General features: G+C 42.9%; 1 protein-coding gene across 1 annotated transcript; it reads right to left on the bottom strand.

The window, feature by feature from the left end:
• Positions 1-27: 27 nt before the first annotated feature.
• On the bottom strand, positions 28-26,025 carry RRP15 (ribosomal RNA processing 15 homolog). Its single transcript, XM_064164530.1, has 5 exons — positions 25,865-26,025; positions 22,146-22,411; positions 20,225-20,322; positions 18,088-18,292; positions 28-712 (listed from the first exon to the last, which is right to left on the bottom strand). The coding sequence occupies exons 1-5, from the start codon at positions 25,926-25,928 to the stop codon at positions 572-574; spliced, it is 774 nt and encodes a 257-aa protein (XP_064020600.1). The 5' UTR covers positions 25,929-26,025; the 3' UTR covers positions 28-571.
• Between the last annotated feature and the right edge of the window lie 221 nt (positions 26,026-26,246).

Below are 26,246 nucleotides of genomic sequence, written 5' to 3'. Positions count from 1 at the left end.
TGCCTCCAATCAAACTAATGCTCCAAGAGCAGAACTATCACATTAATGGTTACTTTTCTTTATTATCTACAAACCCTTTTCTGGCTAAAGTAGTAAAGACTCTATAGGAGTCTGATAACTTTACAAGGTGATGGCATTTCTGTGTTCATTGTAAGTCATTTCTATTGTGAACTGCTAACAACTTTTTGAAGTGCAGCACTGATTTGGAAATGCAGGCACACTAATACATCAATTGCCATGACTAATGTATAAACTTTTAATGACCTTGGCAAAATCTCTCCTTCATTGGGCAGGTGCCACTGTTTTGACTGTACAAAATGTTTTGGAAATATGTTGAAAATTACACATGTTTTGGAAAATATTTCAGGATTTCAGTATAGCAAATGAAGCTATATTAAATAAAAGTTTGACATGGAGGAGAAAACACTCCAAAGTTGTGCAAGTTCTACTGTTTTTTCTCCCACAAAAAAAGCCTATATCCTCCAAGTGTTGTACATTCACAGAATGCTGACTTTTTATCCAAACAAAGTTAGGAAGGTAAAACATTGTCTTGAATGGTTTTCAGTTTCATTCAGTCACTGTCATCTTCCTGTTTCAGACCACCTCCTTGATCATTATCACCCTCTCCATCGCTTTCCTTGTCCCAGTCTTTCATAGAAGCTCCCATCATGAAGTCATCACGCAGTATATTCCATTCTGGCCCCTCTTCACCCTAAATGTTTGAGGGAAGGAGAACGGGGAACAGAGGAAGATGAGGTGAATGTGAAAGCCAGCTCTTACTGAAACCAAACTTAACACCTCTCACACGCTTGCAGTTTGCATCAGCAGACCTTCTGAGGTCTGCTCTTTATATGGATGGGACACAGAAATATACAGAACAATCATAAAATGACTTGATGCTAAAAAGCAAACTTGCTTTAACCAACCAATAAAAGAAATATGGAAACAAAACAATTATTCCTCACAGATGAAATAGTCAACCCTGGGCATGGCTTCCTTTATTAAAATCTTTCTTGGCAATCAGAATGGATTCATGATACTATTTATTAACTCCCAGGTGCTGCTTCATTAGAACATTTCTTGGCACATTTCTACAACACAAATATGGATTTAATAAAAGCTTACCACTCCCCCCCTACCCCCTGATTTAATATTTAACATATTCTGCAATACATGAACCAAATCCCCTTTATGTGGATCATTACCTCACTACCTGGGCTTGTCATATGGTGCAAAGCTGCCTCTAAAAGAAACAGTTGACCTACACTCAGCAAGCCAACAACACCTTACTCCAAATTTCCTACTACTTGAAAATGGATAAACTGAGGCCACACTACGCAGGCTGCTGAATAATAAAGGAAAGTAAGAGGAGTGGAGTTTTTCGGTGAGCACTAAAAGCAGTGCTGGGTTGCAGGCGTTAAAGGACAGATCGTATATGGGCAGTGCAACAGCGCCACCCTGTGGCAATAGACTCAAAGAACAGCTCAAAGCTACATTCTTACTGATGTACTAAAAACTGTTCCATGAAGTGAAGGATTTCAGTGGTTTAAGCCTTAGCAGCAAAATACCTCTGAGGAACAATGTGGCTCAGTGTCCAGAAGGCAAGCAAAAAAATGTTGTGTGAAAGTGGAATCGGAGGCACTGAAAACAACTATTTAGTTTTGCAGGCCCTTTGAAACAACGCCAGGTGAGGGGGCTTGGAGCACAGCCCTGCAAGGAGCAGCTGAGGGAGCTGGAGGAGGCTCAGGGGAGACCTCATTGCTCTCTACAACTACCTGAAAGGAGGCTGTAGCCAGGTGGGGGTTGGTCTCTTCTCCCAGGCACCCAGTGACACAACAAGAGGACACAGTCTCAAGCTGCACCAGGGCAGATTTAGGCTGGACATTAGGAAGAAATCCTTCACAGAAAGAGCCACTGCCCATTGGAATGGGCTGCCTGGGGAGGTGGTGGAGTCACCATCCCTGGAGGTGTTTAAAAGGAGGCTGGATGAGGCATTTAGTGCCATGGTTTAGTTAATTAGAAGGGTTAGGTGATAGGTTGGACTCTATGATCCTAGAGGTTTTTCCCACCCTGGTTAATTCTGTGATCCTGTAATACAGGCCATCTCAGGTGTGCTTTTCTCACTCCCCAGCTCAAAAGGACAGACCTCAACTGACTCACCCTAGTTTAAGTAACTACTACCCACTAATACTCTACTGTGGTGGGAGTCATCTGTGACAGCACCTTCTGTAGATGCAGATTTGCTGATTAGTTCCAAAATGAGATCACTGTAAGCATCTATTCATTCCTCTTCTTTGTTATGCATAGAGGAATATGCAATACATAGAACTATAGCATATTTGAGCTGACATTGGTGCAGTCTTCAGGAGAAAGCAGTTTACATAATTATATAGAAGGAAAAATGAAGAACAGAGAATGCAGGTCCATCTCTGTAAATCTAATACATCCTATCATGACAGCAATATTATTTGAGTGCAAAAAGCCTGCCACTTAATAGGTGTTCAAAGTAGAAACGCTGAACATGACTTCTCCTGCAGTTCTTTTTGAAAGACTACTCCCACAAAAACAGTGTTAACAACTCTTAACACTTTCCTTCCCTAATCTCCCAGGGCCCAGTTAAAAAAAAACAGGAATTCTACAGCTGTCCCTCAAGATGTGTGCATTGTGTTATATTCTGTTTGTTGGCTTGTGGTTTCTTGTTTTGGCTTGTTTGTTTGGGGGGGTGATTGTCTTGTTTTGTTGGGTTTCTGTTTGTTTGTCTTTCAAGGGGGGGGGAGGATTGTAGTTTGAGGGGGTTGTTGTTTTTCTTGGGGTTTTTTGGTTTGGTTTTGGGTTGGGTTTTGTTTGTTGTTGTTGTTGTTGTATTCACACATGCCTATTTTTAAGACTAAGTCTCCAATCCCAAAAATCACTCTTTTCCCCTCAGTAGTGCCTCCTAACCCGTTTCCATGCTCGAAGCAATTAACTTCAAATGCTATACCCAGCAAATCCTGAAATCATCTCAGACAGGCTCATCAATTATCTGGAATTAAAGAGTTACAGATAAGGTAGGTCCCTAGGCAGAGCTTCAGCTAGATGTTCACATGGGAATGATCTGTGTTAGCACAAACACAGCTATTCTGTTCTGGAATGCAAGGAGAGGGTAGCTGGCTTTTTTTGTTGTTTTTGGTTGGTTTCTCTCCCCACTTTTAAACTATTTCAGTTGTTGTATATGTTTACCTTTGCAGAACTGAGAAATGTCAGACAGCTTTTCTCCTTTTCAGTCTCAGAACTTTTACAAATCACTGTCTGAGCATGCCACAAAGTTAAGTTTGAAATACCTAGATGGAAAAATCCCATCTTCCTTACAATCTGATGTTCTGAGTTCCTTTTTCAATAATAAAGCCTGCAGAGATTTTAACTTTTTTTTCCTTCCTTTTTTTCCTCCCCTTTTTCCCCCTCCGATGCATAGAACAGGGATTTTTTTTTTGTTTTGTTTTTTAAATAGCACAGAAGCAGATCATTGTCACCAATGACAGTGAAAGGCTCAGGGTTTGAAAAGCCCAATGCTCAAATTCATCCCAAGCTACTACTCAGCAACCATTAGCCCTTCTTTCTGGTGATGTCAAGTGAACAACAGGACAAAACCAGGATCTCAACAAAAGAGGGACGCTGATCCTCCACAGCATTACTCACTATGTAGGGCACCACAAAGGTTTGAATGGAGTTTTACAACAAGCTCTAAAGAAAAAGACAGAGGTAGCATGTATCTGCCTCAAAGATGAAGATTAAATGCTTGAAAGCAAATATTTGATCAATTTTAAGCATGCTCTCAAGTGAAGAAAACCCCATGCTTAATATCTTCATTCCTAACTAATTTGCTGCTCTATTTTCCTCTCAGAATAAAACCTCCCTAAATCTATCCCATCACCAAACATTCTTCAAGTCTTTAGAAAATATGCAGCAAGAAGATTTGTATAATTAACCATTAGTTCAACTGTAACATCATTTCCCCAAGTTGCTTTATGTAAGAATGGTAGAACACTTTTGTTTTCAAGCCCATAATCTGATTTCATCTAAATAAAACACAACTGATTCTTGGCACAGGGAAAATAAACTAGCTTTCATTCTCTACAACTGCTTTTGAACTCCCAGTCAGCTGTTCATCCACGTCTCCCACATTTCACTACAACACTGAAGTCCCCCCTTTGAACATCCCCAAATGAAAACAAGGCAGACTGTATAAACATTAGTGTGCAGTGCTACATAAAGTGGATCCTTTGACAAGGCAAAGAGTGAAAAAAATCGGTGCTGCTTTTTTAACTCTTTTTTGGTACATACATTTCAATGAGTTTGTTCTTTGCCTGAAGGTGTGGCAGTCTATTTCAAAAGGTCTGAGAGGCAGCAGTTAGTAAAATATCTCAGGAGTCACTGGTACGTAGTGATGAGCTATCGTGAGCTGAAATAACACAGACTCAAATATCCAGTGTGGGTGTGCAGATACTTATTTGATGGGACAGGCCAACAGATCAGTTGAAAAGACACTATAGAAATAAAGCAAATATCATCTGGCCTGCTATCACAGCATAAGCTAAAGTCTGACCTAAGTGTGGCTCTGTTGGGGGAAGATACATCCCAAAACAACTGTAGTTTGAAGACATACCTTCTAAAATCTGCACCAGGACAAAACATGAACTGAGATTCTTAGCCAAATTCTAATAAAACCACCCACCCAACAATAAAGCTTAGGTCTGTCACCAATAACAAACAGCTACCCCATGCAGCACTTAGGCTGAAGGAGGAAATGGTCTATGAAAACCCCATGGCATCATCATCATCAGCTATATGATCAAGGTAGAATCTCCCTGTTTGCTTTATTCCTTTACCACTGCAAAAATTTGGAACTATGTAATTAACTCTTTATAAATAACATTACAGAAAGTACTTTCAGCTGAGACCTGCCAAACTCAACACTGGAGTTGCAGGCTTCACCGGCACTCCAGTGGAAGATTGATACTCTCTACTCCTTCTCAAGTTAGAATCAAGCAGGTTGGAAGAGACCTCCAAGATCATCCAGTCCAACCTAGCACCCAGCCCTAGCCAATCTACTAGACCATGGCACCAAGTGCCTCATCCAGTCTTCTCCTGAACACCTCCAGGGACGGTGACTACTCCACCACCTCCCTGGGCAGCCCATTCCAATGGCAAATCACTCCCTCTGTGAAGAAGTTATGAAAAGCCACAGCAGAATACTTCTGCACATACCTGCTCCAGTCTGCAAGTGAGTGCCTTAGCTCAAAGCCTGCTTCATTTGAAAGTCTAAAGGAATTAAGTTCAGTGTAAGTTACAGGACACTGTCATTTTCATCTCTTGCTTTACTGGCACAGCAACATGCTAAAATAAGAGCAGAAAAGTTTGCCACAGCTGTTTGGAACCCTACACACAAGCAGACTCAAGTCCCCAAAGGCTTACTGATGACTAGCAACACTAAAAGGTATGTTTTGAAATCAGAGTGGACAGACTGAAGACAGCATTTCACTCTTCAAGTGACACAAGGCAGTGGGCAGCACTTAACCCAGTTTCTGCATCCGCAAAAAACTGCAAACACACCACATCACTGCAGACATTCCCCTACAGCCTGTGTCCAGAAGACAGTAACTGCAGGCCATCAACAGATGAACATTTCTCAGACCTAGGAATTACAGTCATCACACTGCACTCCCACGCCTTTGCTCCATGTACAACATGAGATGCCAGAGCTTGCAGGGACATCTCTCTTTACCATCACATACAATAAACGTTTATTTGTACCTGTCAGGGAAGGAATTCCTAACATAAATCTCTCTCAAGCAACCACTCTAAGCCCTGGGAAAACAATTCTAACATGTCTAATTAAATTGAACTGCCTCCCCAGGTTCTTCTCTTTTGCTCAATACAAATACCTAAGACTTTGAAATACAGGGAGGCTTTTGTCAAGATGAAGAAGTTAAAAAGTGTACATACTGCCAAAACACATTCTCACATACATCTGACAACTGCCTTCCCTGCCAGCCTTTATCTTGCTCTGAATGACTGCTGCTATTCTGTTTCTCATCCCCAAGCAAGTCTGTTTAATCCTAGCTTGAAAAACCAAACAGCAGAGGCATATACACTTTACACTGAGGTGTGTTAAACCTCAACTAAAAAGGAAATAAAAACCAAGAAACAAAGCAACAAATGGAACAAACAAACAATATCAAAACTCCCAAAATAACAGCAACGACAAAAAGTCAAAGAAACAAACAAACAAATCTCAAACCCACAGAAAAAGAAGCCCAAACAAAAACAACAAGAGAAAAACACCAACTCCTTTCCCACAAGGAAAAAACAAACCAAAAAATAACCATTACTTGGTAGAAGTGGAGGAGGAAATGGAAAACAAAGAACAGCATCATAAGAATTTTCCCCAAATTCATTTTCAGAAATATCCAAGCTCATAGGTTAATAAGTGTCCTCTGTGCTGGAAAGAAATAAAACACAACTGCAGCTGAAGTAGCTAAAGTAACAACAGAAACAGAAAACATAATGATTTTTAGCAGAAAAAATGATACTTGTGTTTAATAATCAGTGCTGTTTGCAACTTTATCTGATTTTAATTACAGTTAGACCTTGACTACAAGAAAGGTTCCTAGGAATACCTGATCCCAAACAGACAAAACTGCCACAGATCTGAAAACAGAATCTATCCAATATCACTACCATCTTGGACTTCTGAGCTGAAGTCTCACAGTAATTCACTTTGGTAAGCATTTCCAAGCTTGCAGAACATGCAAGCTGCACAACAGAAGTCTATTCTGCCACAGTATAATTCTTCCCAATCATTTATTCCTTAAGGTGAGAGTGACTCAATACCCATTTGCATCCTCCCTCCAAATAAAAAGCCAGAGTGACTGAACTAAATTTCCCTGGTACTGCTGAAGTGACACAATATTGCAGATATCAACAGTGGCATGGAAGATTTACTCAGACCACAAGGTCTCTTGTGCACACCAAATATGCTCTGGCATTTCTACTAAATAAATCTGAGAATGAAATGTTTTACAGTGTGTTCTGAAATCTGCTGTTCCTGTTCAAACTTCTCTGCAAGTAACACCACTGGAATTTTTACTACAAGCACAACAAATACTGATTTTCCTTTTGAGCACAGCCAGAAGACCACCCAGAGCTTAATGACCTGCATGAGGAATCTCCCCATCCTTACATCCTCCTCTAGGGTTTACTATAACTGGGGATGTACAAATCAGAAGGAATGTTTTGGGTTGGCAAGCAGAGGCTTAGAGGGGTCAAAACTGTATTACAGAATATCTAAAACCAAGCATTCATATGGACTTAAGCAAAGAAAAAAACCATCCATTAGCATTGTTACTCATCATTATGCTCAGCTGTAAAGAGCAAGCACAGAAAGAGCTTATGAGAGAACAGATTTCTTCATCCTTAGTTCATCTGAAACCCCAGAAATCAGTATTTCTGTCAGAAAAAGCAAAGAATTCAAACACAACACAGGGCCCTTCTGCATATATGGCACTCTGTGACTCCTCAGCCCATGCTGTCTCTGAAACCTTTCTGCTGGCACAAGGATTATCCTACTGTGCTTCAGGAACAGTGTATGGCCACGCTGGCATTGACATTCCCTTTACACATTTTCAGTGAAATCAACACAGCTACACCCAGGAGCTACTCACAGCAGAAAACTTCTCAAAAATAGAGAAAGAAATCACCTGAAAACAAGCCTCACCTAATGAAACAATCTTATTCTAGTTAAGTTACAATATAGGTATGAACTGATACTAGAGGTAAAGCTAATAAATTCCCCTTGGGGAATTGTACATTGTACAGAACAGTACATTGTCATGTACTGTTCTGTAAAGTACAAGGCAAAATGATGGTATGGGGCATATCCAGTGATTACATCACTGTGTTCTTCCCAATTGTCAGCCCAAAAGTGACACAAAATAAAGACAAGGAAGCATTTTTAAGTAGGTACCAAATAGAAACTAGCTCAAAGTAGACTGAACATTATTACAGCCTTCCCAGAAATCAGAGTCTCCAGGAGGGCCTCCCAACCATCCTTCCACCTTCTTTCCACCCCTCTACCTTATGCCAGACTTTGCCTTACGTGCAAGGTGAGTTTGGAGGATCGGCAAGGAGGGTTAGAAAGCAGAAGGATTAGTTACGCAGAAAAGCAGGCAAGGGAGAAAAGTACAGGCACCCAGAGACACACACCAACTGTCTTATCTATGTTTTGTGTTCTTGTTTTCATACATCTCATCAAGCCTATGAGTGCAGCAGACATCACCACTGTTTCCTTTTCACAGCCTATAATCTAATTTCTCTCACTATAATATTCCAGCTAGCCTCAAACTAGCACACTGGAAAACAAGGGTCTGGTCAAGAGTAAAGCCTCTGATATGCTAACCCTCTAAAGTCAAGTAGTCTTTCAAGAGACCACTTCAGACAAGCACTTTTGAGTCACAACAGGTTTTTCTCAGGTGTCACACATCTATGCAAGACCTTTATGTACTATCTCAGCTGGGCACCTCAAAATTTCTGCAGGATTCTGTAAAAGCTTGCCTGTTGGCACAGTAAGGAAACATACAGGCCCACAGCTGTCTGGAGCTACTTTTTTGACCTTTTTATTATTTTTTAGAATAAATTAGCAGCTTGAAGATTTTTTAATGTGACTCAGATTCTTGCCTCCAAAGATGCTGAAATCATCCGCTGTTTTTCATTACGGTTCAGCAAGAGGCGTAACAGAGTGAGTCCCAAAAGGTTGCCTCAAACAATGAAGGCTACAGTAATGACCAAGTCCTTCACTTCCCAGCACTTAAGAAATCATCTCACAGAGTAGCTGATGAGGAAGAAGTGGGGCTAATAAAAAGCCTCCTCTTCCTTACTCAGGATTTCCATTTACATCTGAGCCCTGGAACAACTATAAGGATCCAAAAAACTATGAGGCAGGAGGGAAAAAAGCAAAAACAAACCACACCAAACCACAAAGAACTCACTTTTCTGTATTTTTATTACTAAATGTGAAATACTGAGGGTTTTATGACTGTTAAGCAGCTTGTATGGCTAAACCTCATTGCCCCTTCTTTTACTTAAATGCTTTTTGCAACATATCCTAAATGTCTGCAAATCCAAGTATCTTTGATTTTATATTCCTGTAATTTCCCTCACGTTGTCATGGGTGAGTGGCAAACTCATTGAGGAACAGAACATACCCCTCAACACTTCCAGGCTGCTTTCTAAAAGCAGTTTAAACCTGAAGTGGGAATATGTAAACTGCATGTGATCCCAGTTTCATAGCTTAGCCATCTGGCTACCCTTTTGTCTGCGTTTCTGACCCTTCCATCTCCTCCTACGTTTCTGCATGGGTTTTCCCAATGCCTGCAGGTGGAAAAGAAATGACACAGACAACATACAGAACATTGTCCAGGGCTCAGCAACAAACTAAAGAGACAGTCTTAGTATTATTTGTAAGAATAGGAGGTGGGAGAAAAAATAAAGTATATTTACTAAGCTTCCAGTAAACTTCAGAAACAGTCATTGAATTGACCAGATTTTCCCATAGGGAAAAAACAACCCTACACTCAGCAACCCTCTAACCACTGGAAGCTGGAAGCAGTTTGACCAGCTGGTCTTGAAGTCTACAAAGACAGAGTAGGTGCCCAAAGAGCTCATTTGTGAAACAGATCTACTAGTTCAATATTTCTTCTTACTTCCAGACAACGCTTTTTAATACAAACTTAGATATGTTTTTCTCTAAGTACATTGCCTATAAGTTGTAAAGCCAAAAGTGCAGAGCTGATTTTACAGGGCTTCCAACTCCATTTACCAGATAAAAGTCTAATAGTTTTTACTTTCTGTGTTTTGTATAGCTACAGGAAGATCAAAATATAGATACAGCCAAATTTTCAATTGTGGCTGTTTTAGACATAGTTTTACTGAAAAAAAGAGCCTTGCAACACCTGGGAAAACAGAATGGCATCTTAGTTATCTTGTGCACTAGTGACTGGAAAAGCAACTTAGTTATCTTGTGCACTAGTAACTAGCAAAGTAACTTAGTTATCTTGTGCACTAGTAACTGGCAAAGCAACTTAGTTATCTTGTGCACTAGTGACTGGCAAAGCAACTTAGTTATCTTGTGCACTAGTGACTGGCAAAGCAACTTAGTTATCTTGTGCACTAGTGACTGGAAAAGCAACTTAGTTATCTTGTGCACTAGTAACTAGCAAAGTAACTTAGTTATCTTGTGCACTAGTAACTGGAAAAGCAACTTAGTTATCTTGTGCACTAGTAACTGGCAAAGCAACTTAGTTATCTTGTGCACTAGTAACTAGCAAAGTAACTTAGTTATCTTGTGCACTAGTAACTAGCAAAGCAAGTTAGTGGCAAATATTACAGATGGTGTTGACATCTCAATACCAAGTCCCTGCTCATATTCACTTAGAAAATCTGACAAACGTCAACTGCTTCATGCTGAAAGCTTCTGCAATGTTTCAACTAAAACCACTTTATTCCTTTTCAGAGAAAGACAAACTTAAAAGTGTTTTGTCTGTAACTTTAAGGAGAGAATAAAGAGAGATTTCCTACAGACATCCATTAAAAACTTGCATCATTCATTCACTCTTTTGGAACCTAAAGAAGCAGTTAAGGGTGGATTTTGTAGTGAGGAGCAGGTCTTTTGCTATCCCCACAGACATTCTCCCAAATCTGGACGAATTATAAACATCTGGAGAGGACTGCCATCCCCAAACCTGATTTCATCACCCAAGTGTATAGGACAGGCATTTGGTATCCAGATTATCTTAAAATATCTATCTACATTGATCACATACTATCTGCATATTAGAAGACAGCATTACACTGGACTGTATGTGATTCATGATGACAAACAGGGAACTGGTCATTCTGTGCAAGCAGATGACAGGGCTGATTGTGCATTAGGCACCAAGATGCTGAGCTGAATGCTTAAGCCAAAGGTGAAGGAAGAAAGAGCACATTCAGGAATATAAATATGAAGAGCACAAACAGAGAGCTTGATGGAAACAAAGGGCAAAGGCACAATCTTTGTCCCTTCCTGACTTCTGATCAAGTGGACAGAAATGGAAATCAAACGATGTGATCCTACTAAAATACAGCTGTCATGTGACCCTTAATCTGCTTAGATGGAGTGGAACTCACAAGGTTCTTTACATCTGTCAATCAAATACACACTGAAATACTGGCAAAGGTCTACATTCCCTTCTTAACACAGATGCGTGTTACCAGCCACAGCAACAGATAATGAACAGAGCCTGTAGGCCTTAAAAACCTATCCCTGCTGATGACACAAACTGGGTAAGTCAATACATGTTCCTGTAATCAAGTAAGAATGCTGCCATTAAACAACTTCTAATGCTGCACAACAATCCTTTGCCTTAAGGAAGTTCTTCACAGAGAGAGTGATTTGCCATTGGAATGGGCTGCCCAGGGAGGTGGTGGAGTCTCCATCCCTGGAGGTGTTGAGGAAAAGACAGGATGAGGCACTTAGTGCCATGGTCTAGTTGACTGGATAGGACTGGATGATCTTGGAGGTCTCTTCCAACCTGGCTGATTCTATGACTCTATGCTCTGTTAGGAATATTGTATTTATATGTATAATTTGTTTGTTAATTACTGAGGTATAACTCAGTCACTGAGCAGTTCAGAAATAGAAGGCACCAGCTGTAATGCTGAGAAAGATGCAGGTCAGGAGTTCAAAAATTGAGATTAAAGGGATGACTTTACTGTCTTTGTCATGCTTGCTGTAAGTAATTAGATCTATCTATCTATCTCAATGAAAAAAGTCCAAATACACCATACAGTTAGGTAGTCAGCAACCTTTTGGTATAAAACCAAAGTGCCACATATGAAACACAACTACTCCAAACGTTTACAAAGTGATCTTCAAAAGAATGTACACACATTCAGGAAAAAAAAAAAAAGATATAAAAATGCATGATTTATAAAGGAATCTAAATGAAAAGTTTCTGTGCATGTGATGGGAAGACATTTATTAAAATTGGGTGAACACATCTAACTGTGGCTGCAGCTGAACTGAATTAATACTTGGCTGCCCTCTCAAACCTGCTGGAATACATGCGAGCCTGGTTACTCCTTCAATTAGTTCTCTAAGAGCAGCACACAGCAGCTGTAGTAACAAACTTCCTCTACTCTGTAATGTCATTATCCTCTAATTAAGAAAAGCCTCCTTTAAATATTAAAAGAGGTGTTGATACACCTTACCAAATTTCTAGGAGTCATCTATGTGGCCAGTAGGACAAGGGAGGTTATTCTGCCCCTGTACTCAGAACTGGTCAGGCCACACCTTGAGTACTGTGCCCAGTTCTGGGCTCCTCAATTCAAGAGATGCTGAGGTGCTGGAACATGTCCACAGAAGAGTAACAAGGCTGGTGAAGGGCCTGGAACACAAACCCTATGAGGAGAGGCTGAGGGAGCTGGGGGTGTGCAGCCCGGAGAAGAGGAGGCTCAGGTGTGGCCTCAGTGCTGTCTACAACTACCTGAAGAGAGGTTGTGGCCAGGTGGGGTTGGATCTTCTCCCAGGCAACCAGAAACAGAACAAGGGGACACAGTCGCAAGTTGTGCCCGGGGAAGTACAGGCTGGATGTTAGGAGGAAGTTCTTGCCAGAGAGAGTGATTGGCATTGGAATGAGCTGCCCAGGGAGGTGGTGGAGGCACCATCCCTGGACATGTTCAAGAAAAGCCTGGATGAGGCACTTAGTGCCATGGTCTGGTTGACTGGACAGGGCTGGGTGCTAGGTTGGACTGGATGATCTTGGAAGTCTCTTCTAACCTGGTTGATTCTATGATCCATGCCTCAGAAACAAACAATTTCCTACAGCTGGTTAAAGTGACTGTTCAGACTACCATCCCTCTAAACAGGTACGTGGATAAAATCATCTTTTCTCTTCCCCATCCCAATTCCACACAGTGGAAAGCTGTGGAAAAAAGCAGATAACGTGCCAATTGCCATTGCAGCTGCAAGAAAAAGGAATGCAGTCACTCTCACAGGTTTTAAATAGACAGAATTTTTAAGCTGGAAAGCACATTTCTATCCCCATCTAACTTGAAAAATGAAAGCTCCCATGGCACTTGTGTCCCAGCAAGAGCAACAGCCAAAGCCAGAAGTGCTGTATTCATCCTGCCCTTGAACCATCGTAAAACTACTGTTTAAAATATTTATTGAACAGTGAGTTTTATAAACAAAAGAAAAATCTACAGTAAACCTGACCAGTTTGTGTTTACAAATTACTCACCAAACACTTGGAGCACTTAGGAAATACACTTCAGGCAGAAGAAACTTCTCTGGAAAAGCATTTTATTTCAAGTCCCACATGAGCAATATGAGACAGCACTGATACAAAATACCGCTTGTATTCTTCTCTGCTCATCTTTCTTCTCATCAGTACATTATTTTAGAACAGGTGCTGTTTTAAGACCAACACACTGACTTTCCAGATGCTGTCACAACATAGGAAGCAAACTGTACCTCCAAATCATGTAGTTAGCACAGTTTGAAGAAAAATTGACTTGCAGAATTTGCCTCATAGTTACTGAAGCAGACCATAAAGTCCCACTCTCGCTTCCAGCCCTGAAATGCTCTGCAACATATCTGATGTAACAAGCAAACTCCTAAGCTGAAGCAAACAAAGATGATTCAGAAAACCACAGTACAAAGGCCTAAACTGAAAACAAAGGTTGATGCATGCAGGTTTTGCTTGTCACAACAAACATTTGTAACTTTCATGTCAGTTATTTATATGTCATTTGAAACACTTTTACCACCCAGCAGTGCTTTACAAGGAGTAGCACTGGTGGCAAGCACAAAGTCAAGATCAGAGCTTCTAGTACTAAATGATCTGGTTGTAACTCACATGTAATAAAGGAGAAGAGTTGAGGCTGCTCTAGGAATGTGAACTCTAAAATTTCCTTGTTTTCTTACAACTGAGATTTTAGGGTCCTATGCAATTCACTACATCAGTCAACTTGTCTGTACTATAAAAGATGAGAAACTTCACTCAACTCTGGAAGCAAAGGTATCATAGAATCAACCAGGTTGGAAGAGATCTCCAAGATCATCCAGTCCAACCTAGCACCCAGCCCTAGCCAGTCAACCAGACCATGGCACTAAATGCCTCATCCAGGCTTTTCTTGAACACCTCCAGGGACAGAGACCTCACCACCTCCCTGGGCAGCCCATTCCAATGCCAATCACTCTCTCTGGGAAGAACTTCCTCCTAACATCCAGCCTAAACCTCCCCCAGCACAACTTGTTCTGTTGCTGGTTGCCTGGCAAAAGAGACCAATACCCACCTGGCTACAACCTCCCTTCAGGTAGTTGTAGACAGTAATGAGGTCTGCCCTGAGCTTCTTCTTCTCCAGGCTAAACAACCCCCAGCTCCCTCAGCCTCTCCTCACAGGGCTGTGTTCCAGGCCCCTCACCAGCTTTGTTGCCCTTCTCTGGACATGTTCCAGCATCTCAACGTCTCTCTTGAAATGAGGAGCCCAGAGCTGGACACAGCACTCAAGGTGTGGCCTGACCACTGCTGAGTACAGGGGTAGAAGAACCTCCCTTGTCCTACTGGCCACACTGTTCCTGGTCCAGGCCAGGATGCCACTGGCTTTCTTGGCCACCTGGGCACACTGCTGGCTCATCTTCAGCTACCATCTACCAGCACCCCCAGGTCCCTTTCTTCCTGGCTGCTCTCCAGCCACTCTGTCCCCAGCCTGTAGTGCTGCTTGGGGTTGTTGTGGCCAAAGTGTAGAACCCTGCACTTGGCCTTGTTAAATCTCATCCCATTGGCCTCTGCCCACCCATGCAGCCTGGCAAGGTCCCTCTGCAGGACTTTCCTACCCTTCAACATATCCACACCTGCTCCTGGCTTGGTGCAGGGTACTATCCTAATACATAATCTTAAAGAGGACTCGAAATCTCTGCCAATACCTACTTTGGTATTTACAGACAGAAAGATGACTTCAGCCTCTAGAGCTGGAGAGACAGCATCTCTGATATGCACCTCTTCTAAACTTGCAGCCTAATGTTTCTTATAGTATCTTACAAGTGGGAAGCTGCAAGATACAATCAACACATTGAAATCAAAATCTCATCTGCCAGGACTGTGTTGAACAAGATTTAAAGCTCTTCTGCTTCCCAATAAATGCTCCTCCCCAAACACATCCCAAAATTAAAAAAAAAAAAACAAATCCCACCCAAACCAGCAGGAGTTTAAAAAGAAAAATTTAAATCTTTTTCTTTCCCATAGCAAGGCTTTCAGATAAGGTGGTGAGGGGAGGGTAATTAGATGATCTTACCCAGAGGCAAGCATCACATACAGTCAGGGAAAATTATTACACAGTCAGCTGGCTCAGCAAGAACTACCTTGATAAACAGCTAATGATAGGAAAGGCAAAGCTTTTGGCTCTGACAGAAGTAATTACTCCCATCTGGGCACCAAAAAGAAAAATCCCCAAGAAGAGCTACAGTTTCACATGGCACAGGAAAATTTTCACAGTCTTTTCTTACCCACATGGGATGGGTGTACCCTAAATAGTATTTAACCAATGGCTAAAAGTATTCAAGACTAGAAACAGCATTCTTACAGGGCACAGACTACCTGGTCTTCCCATCAATGTCTGAAGCTGATGGCAAGAGAGAACAAAAGTGGTTCTCAAAGTGGTTATGCTACTGTGCAAAAGATGGGACTTCACAGAGCAATTTTTCTCTTTCTCACACATGTATAGACCCAAGTTGTCAACTTAGAAGAGGTTTAATTCACCAACACCAGACACCCAAGAGAAGCCACCAAACTTTCAAAACTAGAGGAGCTATTTTTGTATTCAAAAACCACTGTAAAGTTAAGAGAAAGCACTTGCCCATTCTCACAAATACAGTCAAGTCTCCTTTCATAGCACAAGGCTTGAGTCAAGAAAAGTTTTGCTTTCACTGGTAAAACTTTATCCTGCTATTTTTCCTGCTGACTGCTTGTTTTATGTGGGTGGGGTAGTATTTTTATTGTTCTGGACTGCATTTTAATTGATGGCAGAGTGCCTGGAGTTTGGGATTGGCATCTCTTCCATTGTTTTTGTTGAGATAAACAAATGTATTTCCCCCCTCTTTTACAGAAAATTAAATGCATGCCATACTCTCAACTGCTAAAAAACAAAGCAGGCTGCTACAACACAGAAATAATGCCACAAAACAAGCAAAAGCTTTCAGATGGCACAAAATAATCTGCCAAGCTTCTTGCAATAGCAAGAAATTCACCACCCAAAAAGCCTCATTCCTGTTTATTAACCTCTGAGAAACCCTCAAAGACCAAGAAGCAGAGATATGACAGTGAAGGCCAGTAGTACTGTTTGGTGGCTAAAAAGCTTGTGTCGTTCTGAGCACACTGAAGATCAGATTTTGGCCTCAACCTCAAGAATCAACAACTATTAACAGTGGGAGCCTGCTAAATAGGTAGGATATGTTCTCAAGAGAAAATAAGGCAGATTGGAAACGGCTTGAAAGAAAGAGAGTTTGGTTCAGCAGTGAATGGAGAAGCACTGAAGCAAATACCACACAGGAAGAGAGGGTGGTCTATCCAGGCAGCTATAACTCAAATCCCCTCCTCAAACAAACAAAAAAACCCAACCAACCAAACAAACAATTACAGCTTTATATTACAGAAGTCAAAATCTGGAGGTTTTGTTCACAAGCCATGTGAAAGCAGCACCTATATAAATACTCAAAATGAGCACTACCCAACCAGCATTTAAAGCAGCTCCAGAGCATTTCTATGGAAGTGTGCTCTGTAAGACTTCTCTTTTTTCACAGTATTGAAACATTTGCAGTGTTTTCTGACCTAGTCATTAGAAAGCTGCCCTGTTACAATCTGACACAAAGCAGAAAAACTTCCTATTTTTTGCTCAGCTATTGATTCAATGTCCACCACAAGCAAGTAAGCTGGAATTAGTTAAGGCAAAATAGTGTCAGCATCAAGCTAAATTGTTCTCATTATCCAAAGAATCTAAAAAATACTTCAGTATTACACTTGCATGAAAATTGTAGGAGCTCTTCATGCCAGGCAGTGTTTCAGCATGCTCCCCAAGTGCACACAAACAAAAAACATATGACAAACTGTTGTCTCCCAACTGATTAAAGTATTTCTTCCTGGCACAGAAAAGCACTTGGTTAACTGCTGTGAGCCTGAGCCAAAAGAAGTATTCCACCCACTACCAAGCACAAAGTTCAGACCTGAGCACAAATACGCCTCAAAAACGTGCAGCTTCTGAAATACGAGGAAGAGCAACTTGTTTTCAACTCTGAGCTACTTGGTGAGCTGAAAGAACTGATAAAGAGCTGGACTACTACACTGTCTCTCTTAAGCACGTTTGGAAGATGTGTTAAAATGCTTCTTTTCAAAACATCCTAACAGTACTAAAGCCACAGCAGCCTAACACACACAGAATTAGAGAAAGAAAAGCCGACACACAATGTTTAATAGATCTCAAGTTTCTTTCTGTTGTGGTATTCACTTGTATGACAAAAGCCTTTAGTTCCAGATACCATAACTATTCAGAAGAATGGAGTTTGAAACACCCTAGAGTGTGGGTACACACAAGTAGCACAGTCTTAATACACCGTGTAAGAGGAAGTGCCCCCACACCTTCAACAATTTTAAAGAGCTGATAACTACTCTTGGCCAAATTCCAAATGTCATAAGCCACTAAAATCCTGTAGTTTATTCCATGGTCAGTGCAAAAACCAAGATAAAATCCAATTTTTTGTGTTCTTTCCTTAACCACACAACTAAACCAAGTTAGTTATACTCAAAGCTTGATGACTTATCAGAAGAGCTTTCATGTTTTGTGCCCTGATAGTCAAAAAGACAGGGAAAACAGGCTAAGAGCTACTTGCTCCCTTCTTAATTAGTCTCAGGAAAACCCAGGCACTTGGATCTCAGCTGTTCTGAAGAGCAGGCCCATTAACAATCATTACACTAAGAAGGTATCTTGCATGCACTTTTTTCCCCAGACTAAGCCTACCTGTTTACTTTTCTTTGTGGCCTTTCCAGCAGGATTCTTGCTTTCTTTAGCATCCTCCATGTTTCTTAAAACATTGATGAAATCTTTCTTTGAAACAGATGACATCAGTTTAGCACGCTGCCTGACAGAGCTCCCAGCTTTCTTCACCTTCTCATCAACGTTTTTTTGGTGTGTCCTGACAGCATTAAATAACTGCACAACACCTCTGGGATGGGAAAAAAAACAAAACAACAAAAAGAAGTTTAAAGTTCCCTTTACAGAAATCAAAGTGCTACCAAAGTACTGCTCAGAGCAGATGCCAGATGGCTTCTAGCTCCCCAAAACTCAGGCCCAGAGAGTGGTGGTGAACAGTGCCACATCCAGTTGGCAGCTGTCACTAGTGCTATTCCTCAAGAATCAGTGCTGGGCCCAGTCCTGTTCATTATCTTTATGGATGATCTGGACCAGGGGATTGAGTCCAGCATCAGTAAGTTTGCAGATGACACCAAGCTACAAGCAGGTGTGGATATGCTGGAAGGTAGGAAAATCCTGCAGAGGGACCTTGCCAGCCTGCATGGGTGGGCAGAGGCCAATGGGATGAGATTTAACAAGGCCAGGCGCAGGGTCTCGCACTTTGGCCACAACAACCCCAAGCAGCACTACAGGCTGGGGACAGAGTGGCTGGAGAGCAGCCAGGAAGAAAGGGACCTGGGGGTGCTGGTAGATAGTAGCTGAACCTGAGCCAGCAGTGTGTCCAGGAGGCCAGGAGACCCAATGGCATCCTGGCCTGGATCAGGAACAGTGTGGCCAGCAGGACAAGGGAGGTTATTCTGCCCCTGTACTCAGCAGTGGTCAGGCCACACCTTGAGTGCTGTGTCCAGCTCTGGGCTCCTCAATTCAAGAGAGATGTTGAGATGCTGGAACATGTCCAGAGAAGGGCAACAAAGCTGGTGAGGGGCCTGGAACACAGCCCTGTGAGGAGAGGCTGAGGGAGCTGGGGGTTGTTTAGCCTGGAGAAGAGGAGGCTCAAGGGGGGACCTCATTGCTCTCTACAACTACCTGAAGGGAAGCTGTGGCCAGGTGGAGGTTGGTCTCTTCTCCCAGGCAACCAGCAACAGAACAAGGGGACACAGTCTCAAGTTGTGCCAGGGGAGGACTAGGCTGGATGTTAGGAGGAAGTTCTTGGCAGAGAGAGTGATTTGCTTTGGAATGGGCTGCCCAGGGAGATGGTGGAGTCACCATCCCTAGAGGTGTTAAGGAAAAGCCTGGGTGAGGCACTTAGTGCCATGGTCTAGTTGACTGGCTAGGGCTGGGTGCTAGGTTGGACTGGATGATCTTGGAGATCTCTTCCAACCTGGTTGATTCTATGATTCTAAAACAGATACTCAGAACCTCAATTCAGGTAAGAAGTAACATTTACAATCTAAGAGACTTTCAGTTTTCTTTCTTCTTTCACATTTACTGCTAGGAATTAGAAATTCACATTACTATTCAGACCCCAAAGCACGTTAACATGGCACTGGGATCATCTGAAGAGTATATTTCATGCCCAGAAGCATGTTATTCATTCTGTAATAAAGTATTAAACTCCTTGAGCAAAATCTTAAGAGCAGTTGAAGTAGGGCGACAAGGCAGAGAGGAATGAGTAAGGAGAGAGGGGAACCTGCTCTAGCAGGGATGTTAGACTAGATGATCTCCAGAGGTCCCTTCCAACCCTTACCATTCTGTGAAACAGAGAGCATATCAAGCTGTTCAATTAGTTCTACCAAACTACCACAACACAGAACAGGCAACCAACATAAGAGATGTACATCTGGTTAATTCTCTACAAAGAAGAAACTCAAGAGTAGTAGAAACAACTGTCCTGCATTTTTAAACATTACCAAAATGAGGGGAATCCAACAAAGCACTTCTGTTAAGCAAACATTACATTCCCATTTAAATTTTTACTCTTTCATAAAGCTTCTGAAATCGTTGTTTTGAACTTGATACTGTAGAATGCAAGCCTGTATATAAATCATTCTGCTCCTGCTAGTCACTTCTTACGAGTTCCATCTGATTGGAAACAGATTACCTGCATAGGCCTTTTCTTCCCCTTTTCCTTCTTTTTTTCAATAGACATATATTTAAGGAAAGCATTCAAAGAAACCCCTCTTACCTTGTGGCAATTCTCTGAAGATTTCTTTCAGTCTCTCGGTCTTTGACAACATCTGGCTTCACTCGGCACATCATTTCCCACTCCCGCTTCTTGTCGAGCTGTGTTATAAATATTGTTATGTGAAACAACATAGAGCATTTGGCAACGCAGCAAACTCTGAGGGAGTAGGTAGCAAAAGGGGAAAAAAATAGATCAGCAAAGCAGAGATTGATTTGAGGCTAGGGGGAGCTTCAATATGGGGCTGGACAACAGGTCTGAGGCAAGTTCTGGGCTCCTCAGTTCAAGAGAGATGTTGTGATGCTGGAAAGTGTCCAAAGCTGGTGAGAGGCCTGGAACACAGCCTTGTGAGGAGAGGCTGAGGGAGATGGGAGTGTGCAGCCTGCAGAAGAGAAGGCTCAGGGCAGACCTCATTGCTCTCTACAACTACCTGAAGGGAGCTTGCAGCCAGGTGGGGGTCAGTCTCTTCTCCCAGGTAACCAGCAACAGAACAAGGGGACAGTCTCAAGTTGTGCTGAGGGAAGTACAGGCTGGATGTCAGGAGGAAGTTGTTGGCAGAGAGAGTGATTGGCATTGGAATGGGCTGCCCAGGGAGGTGGTGGAGGCACCATTCCTGGAGGTGCTCAAGAAAAGACTGGATGGGGCACCTAGTGATTGGCTAGGGCTGGGTGCTAGGTTGGCCTGGATAATCTTGGAGGTCTCTTCCAACCTGGTAGATTCTATGATTGTAAGTGACAGTCAAATCTCAAAGAGTCCCTAGCCTTCCGCTGTAACAAAAGCTAGAAGAGTTGCACCACAGTGATGTCTCTGGCTTAAGACAAGCAAAAGAAGCCTAGAAAATCTCAAATGCCTCTTCCCAGAGAGAGTGACTGGCATTGGAATGGGCTGCTCAGGGTGGTGGTGGAGTCACTGTCTCTGGAGATGTTCAAGAAAAGCCTTGATAAGGCACTTAGTGCCATGGTCTAGTTGACTGTCTAATGCTGGGTGCTAGGTTGGACTGGATGATCTTGGAAGTCTCTTCTCACCTGGTTCATTCTACGATTATGGGACCAGCTGCTCCACTCTGCTTTGCAGCACTCCCACATATTGACTAGACAAGTATTTAGGGCAACCACAACTGAGCAGATGGCATACTGAAGCTCTGTGTATTTAAAAGGCAGGCTGTGGCCTACCACAGCATGTCCTGGACTGTCAGGTGGATAGCCTGGTTATCTTATTGAAACAGAACTGGGATGATGAGACATTAGAATTATTAATGTATTTGTAGCCTGAAGGTAAATCAATCACAGACTGGAATTAAAAGTTCCACTAAAGACATACAAATAACTTTACTGCCAACATAGCTATGTTTTCCTCATAACAGTTACAGAATCAGAAGCAATTTAGGGCACAGGCACTGGAATAGAAAGCTCCTACCAGGAAAATCATTGAGGGGAGCAAACAATGATCCACAGCCACATCAATGATCACTGCAGTTTCAATCCAGAGGCTTTTGATTTTGGAAGTAATTGCAGAATTTAAATGAAAACAGTCTTCTCTTTCTCCTTCTCAGTTTTTATGAGAGAGAACTATTACAATTTGTAATGCTGACAAAGTGAATTATACCCCAATTAACAACTGCAATTACAAACCTAAGCTTAAAGCAACAGCTTGCTTTCTCGCAACAACAAAATCACCTTAATTTGACAGACTAGAACAGTCCTGCTGCCAAAGATCAGTCTGCCTGATGGCCTAGAAAAAGCACTCAGAGGAAAAAGCCCTACAGCATTATTGTCTGCAAAGTAAAAAATATATTGAAGCTACAACATGATGGAGCAGAGATTTCAAAGCTGAGACAGTCTCTGAGCACTCTCCCAAGCCCTCACTGAGGGGATCTTACACGTATCCCCATCTGACTGCACAACATACTACATCCTTTCCTCACCTTTATTCTCTTCTCCAGCCTCTCTTGTTTTTCCCTTTGTTTCTCCTTCTGCAGCTTTTTGTTCTTGGCCAAAATGGTAGACTTATTTTGTGGAATCTTTTTGTTGAGCACTTTTGCCATGGCATCTGCCCAACCTGCACCTGGGTCAGCTTTGGAACTTGTTGCCTCTTCAACCACATTGCCAGTTTCATCTTCATCATCACCATCCAGGGCTTCACCACCTGAAGAGTAGCTGTCCTCTGGAAGTCCTGAGCTTAATTCAGAATCTAGGGGTAAAAAATCCCAGAAACAAACAAACAAAATGTATCAGCAGTTGTATTTCTAGTAAGAATCTGTCACTGGCTTAATTTGTTCCACAGGTGTATGTTATTGAAATTCAGGGCAATGTAGTGCTTGATGTTACAAAAGATTGCTCAAGTAGGCATGAACCACAATTAAGTTATTAGAAAGTTCAAGTGCTTGCTCATCTTGGTGATGATTTCAAGTGATATAACAGTTTGGGAAACAGGCAGCCTTGGAAACTTATTACTAGATTAATAAATATTTTAACATTCAGAGATGCAAATTTGTGGAAGGAAAAAAAACAACAACAGTATTTTCCAGTTCAAAAATGATAATTTGTAAATGCAGATATAAACACAAGCGTATACAAATGTATGCACTCATATACAAGCTGCAACACTGACATCTAGTGTTTAAATAGAACAGGTTGCCCAGAGAATCAGGTAGTGAAGTCATCCTCCCTGGAGGTGTTCAAGAAACGTGGACATGGCACTTGGTGACATGGTTTAACAGCCACAGTGATCTTAGGTTGAAGGTTGGACTCAATGATCTTAGAAGTCTGTTAAAATCAAAACAATTCTTTGATTGTATGAAATGGAAACAGCCACATGAATTAACTTAGCAGATTCTGCTTAAGGTAAGTAATACTAGCAAAACTGATTACCTAAGCATAATGAACAGAGAGAGAAGATTGCTTTGTGAAATAAAGAATTAAGATAGTGGTCAGTCTGAAAGAAACCAGTGGCAGTGAAATTTTCTGCTCAAATTCTCGATACACAAACAGAACAAACTCCTCTTTAAACTCTGTCTAGTTGTTAAGAAGATTGTTTGAAACTCAGCCTGGCTTCTGGGAGTTAGAAGCTATTATTAGTCATCCCTTGTGTTTCAGTTTATATTATAACAAGCAAATAATTTGAGCTACCTGAGAGTTTTATTGTATAGATGCTTTGGGCTATTTGTTATGTTATAGAACCATAGAATGGTTTGGGACAGAAAGGACCTTCAAAGGTCATCTAGTTCAACACCCTCTGCAATAAGCAGGAGCCATTCTCAACTAGATCAGATTGCCCAGAGTTTTGTTGAGTCTCACCTTGAAGAAAAAAGAGAAGCAAGGTTAAAATTAATACTACAAGATTATGTTATCTGGGATGGAGCAATTATACCAAATAGACTCCTTGATGCCAGCTTAAAAAAAAAAAAGCAATTTTGAGAACATAACAAACAAAAATTCAACACAAGGGGGAACTTCTTTACTGTTAAAGGTCACAGAGCACTGGAATAGGCTCCCCAGAGAGGTTGTGGAGTCTCCTTCTCTGGAGACTTTCAAGACCTATCTTGTTGCATTCTTCTGTGACCTGAGCTAGATTATATGGCCCTGCTCTGGCAGAGGGGGTGGACTTGATGATCTCTTTGGGTTCCTTCCAACCCCTAACATCCTGTGAACTCCACATTCAAATTACACACTCTATGCTCCCTGCAAAACAGAAAGGGGGGATTGAAAGTTAAAGTACTTAAGTCTGGAATAAAGCAAGAGCAAGACAGAAGAGAATGGTGGAATAGATGGCAAATCAAACACATGAAGAATCCACCAATTCCCTCAGCAGCCTGTTCAGTGGGTCAGATAGCAAACATCAAGTCTTCAATGGTGCAGATGCTAAAGCAAAAGGAAATGAGTTGCAGCTTTAGGGTGTGCTAAAATATGTTTGGGTTTTTTCAGTGGACCCACTATATCAAGTAATCAAGAGCAGAGCATTCAAGTGTCATACAATCATAGAATCAACCAGCTTGGAAGAGACCTCCAAGGTCATCCAGGCCAACCTAGCACCCAGCCCTAGTCAATCAACTAGACCATGGCACCAAGTGCCTCATCCAGTCCCTTCTTGAACACCCCCAGGGATGGTGACTCCACCACCTCCCTGGGCAGCCCATTCCAATGGCAAATCACTCTCTCTGTGAAGAACTTCCTCCTAACATCATAAGCACATACAGTTAAAAATAGCAGTCATTAAGAAATGAGCACTGAAAGACACTGCACACAAGGCTTCCCTTTGGGTTCACTTCTGATCCTCAAACAGAACCACTGGGGGTTACAGCTTCAAATGTCCACAAATTTGATTTCTCCCAAAGTAAAGAAAATAATTTCTATATATAATACAATTAAGAATCAATCACAGCTAGTTAGGGATCACAGGATATTAGGTGCTAGAAGAGACCCAAGGAGATGATCATCGAGTCCAACCCCCCTGACAGAGCAGGACCACACAATCTAGCACAAATCACAGTGGACCACATCCAGACAGGTCTTGAAAGTCTCCAGAGAAGGAGACTCCACAACCTCTCTGGGGAGCCTGTTCCAGGGCTCTGTGACTCTGTGACAGTAAAGAAGCTCCCCCTTGTGTTGAGGTGGAACCTCCTGTGCTGCAACTTACACCCACTGCTCCTTGTCCTGTCCCAAGGAGGAAGTGAGCAGAGCCTGTCCCCCAGCTCCTGCGCAGCCCTCAGGTGTCTATAGACACTCATCAAATCCCCTCTCAATCTTCTTTTCTCCAGACTAAACAGCCCCAGGGCACTCAGCCTCTCCTCATCAGCCATGCCCTCCAGTCCCCTCATCATCCTCGCAGCTCTTCGCTGGACCCTCTCCGGCAGATCCCTGTCCCTCTTCAACTGGGGAGCCCAAAACTGAAAGCAGTATTCACAGTGAGGTCCCACCAGGGCAGAGTAGATGCCCCCACAACACGTGAAGAGGCAAAACCGAGTGAAGCCTCATCCGTAAAGGCCGTACGAGTGTTTGCTTACACTCCTTGCTCTCCTAATGGATTAACGCAAACTGCCTATCTGGCGGGCATCCTTCGGAGCAAGAAGCTGATCCCCGTCTCGGAAAGGCACAGAAGACACTCAACCCACAGCTCTGCTCGATCGCTCCCTGCCGCCCTCCCAGCAAGGGATACTCCAGAAACAAAGAGCAGACAATGATTTTATTTGTGCGCGCAGCAAATAAGCGAGCTGCTGTCGGTAACACACGCACATCACAGGCTAAGCAGAGAGAAACCAAAAGCCACAGCACACGGAGGAACAGGCAAGGAGCAGGCGCAACGTCAGGGGCCACAGCAGAGTAACCCCCACGCAGCCCCGCTGGCAGAACCCGCGGGTTCCCCGTGTCCCTCTGCCTCCGCACTACCGGCAGAGCTTCTGCAGCAGCTGGCCCGGTGTCTTAGCTCCCGGCGCCCCGCCCAACTGTTTTCAACACCCGGTGCAGGCTCTGGAACGGTAAAAGAGGACCGGGCCCACCGGCGGGCTTGTGCACGGCAGTGAGAAGCACCTTATCGAGGCCGGAGGTGGCCCACAGTGGAAACTGGGAAGCCCCTAGCAGCCCGTCCGAGAAGGCAGGACCCCGAGCTCAGCGCCCTCCCGCCCCGTTGGGTAAGGAGTGCTGTTACCGCTGTCCGCCTCCTTGCCCGCCGCAGCTTCACCTCCACGTGGGCCCCCCACGGCAGCCGCCATCTTCCCCAGGGTCCTTCTCTATCGCCTTCCGGCCCGGCCCCCGCTCCGCGGATCTGCGTCCCCGCTCCGAAGGTTCCGGGAAGCCGAGCGGCGCCGGCGGCCGCGGTGGCGCTTTCCGGGGTGGGAGGCGGATGGGAGCCTAAGCGCCTGGGGATCTGTGATAGGTTTTGCCGTGGGCTTGGTGGTCTGAGTTTTGGTTTTTGGGGGAGGTTGTTTGGGTTTTTTTCCTCACAGATCATCAAGTCCAACCCTTTACCACAGAGCTCAAGGCTAGACCATGGCACCAAGTGCCACGTCCAATCCTGCCTTGAACAGCTC

The sequence above is a fragment of the Pogoniulus pusillus genome, chromosome 25 (assembly GCF_015220805.1).
Source record: "Pogoniulus pusillus isolate bPogPus1 chromosome 25, bPogPus1.pri, whole genome shotgun sequence".
NCBI classification, from domain to species: domain Eukaryota; kingdom Metazoa; phylum Chordata; class Aves; order Piciformes; family Lybiidae; genus Pogoniulus; species Pogoniulus pusillus.
The sequence above is the reverse complement of the archived record's forward strand: the minus strand, read 5'-3'. Positions and strand labels throughout refer to the sequence as shown.

Excerpts from the sequence above, each read along its gene's own strand:
- RRP15 (XM_064164530.1), bottom strand. The coding sequence starts at position 25,928 with ATGGCGGCTGCCGTGGGGGGCCCACGTGGAGGTGAAGCTGCGGCGGGC. Across the intron at positions 22,412-25,864 it reads GGGCAAGGAGGCGGACAGCG|ATTCTGAATTAAGCTCAGGA; the intron begins GTAACAGCACTC and ends TTTTACCCCTAG. Across the intron at positions 713-18,087 it reads CCACAAAGAAAAGTAAACAG|GGTGAAGAGGGGCCAGAATG; the intron begins GTAGGCTTAGTC and ends TCAAACATTTAG.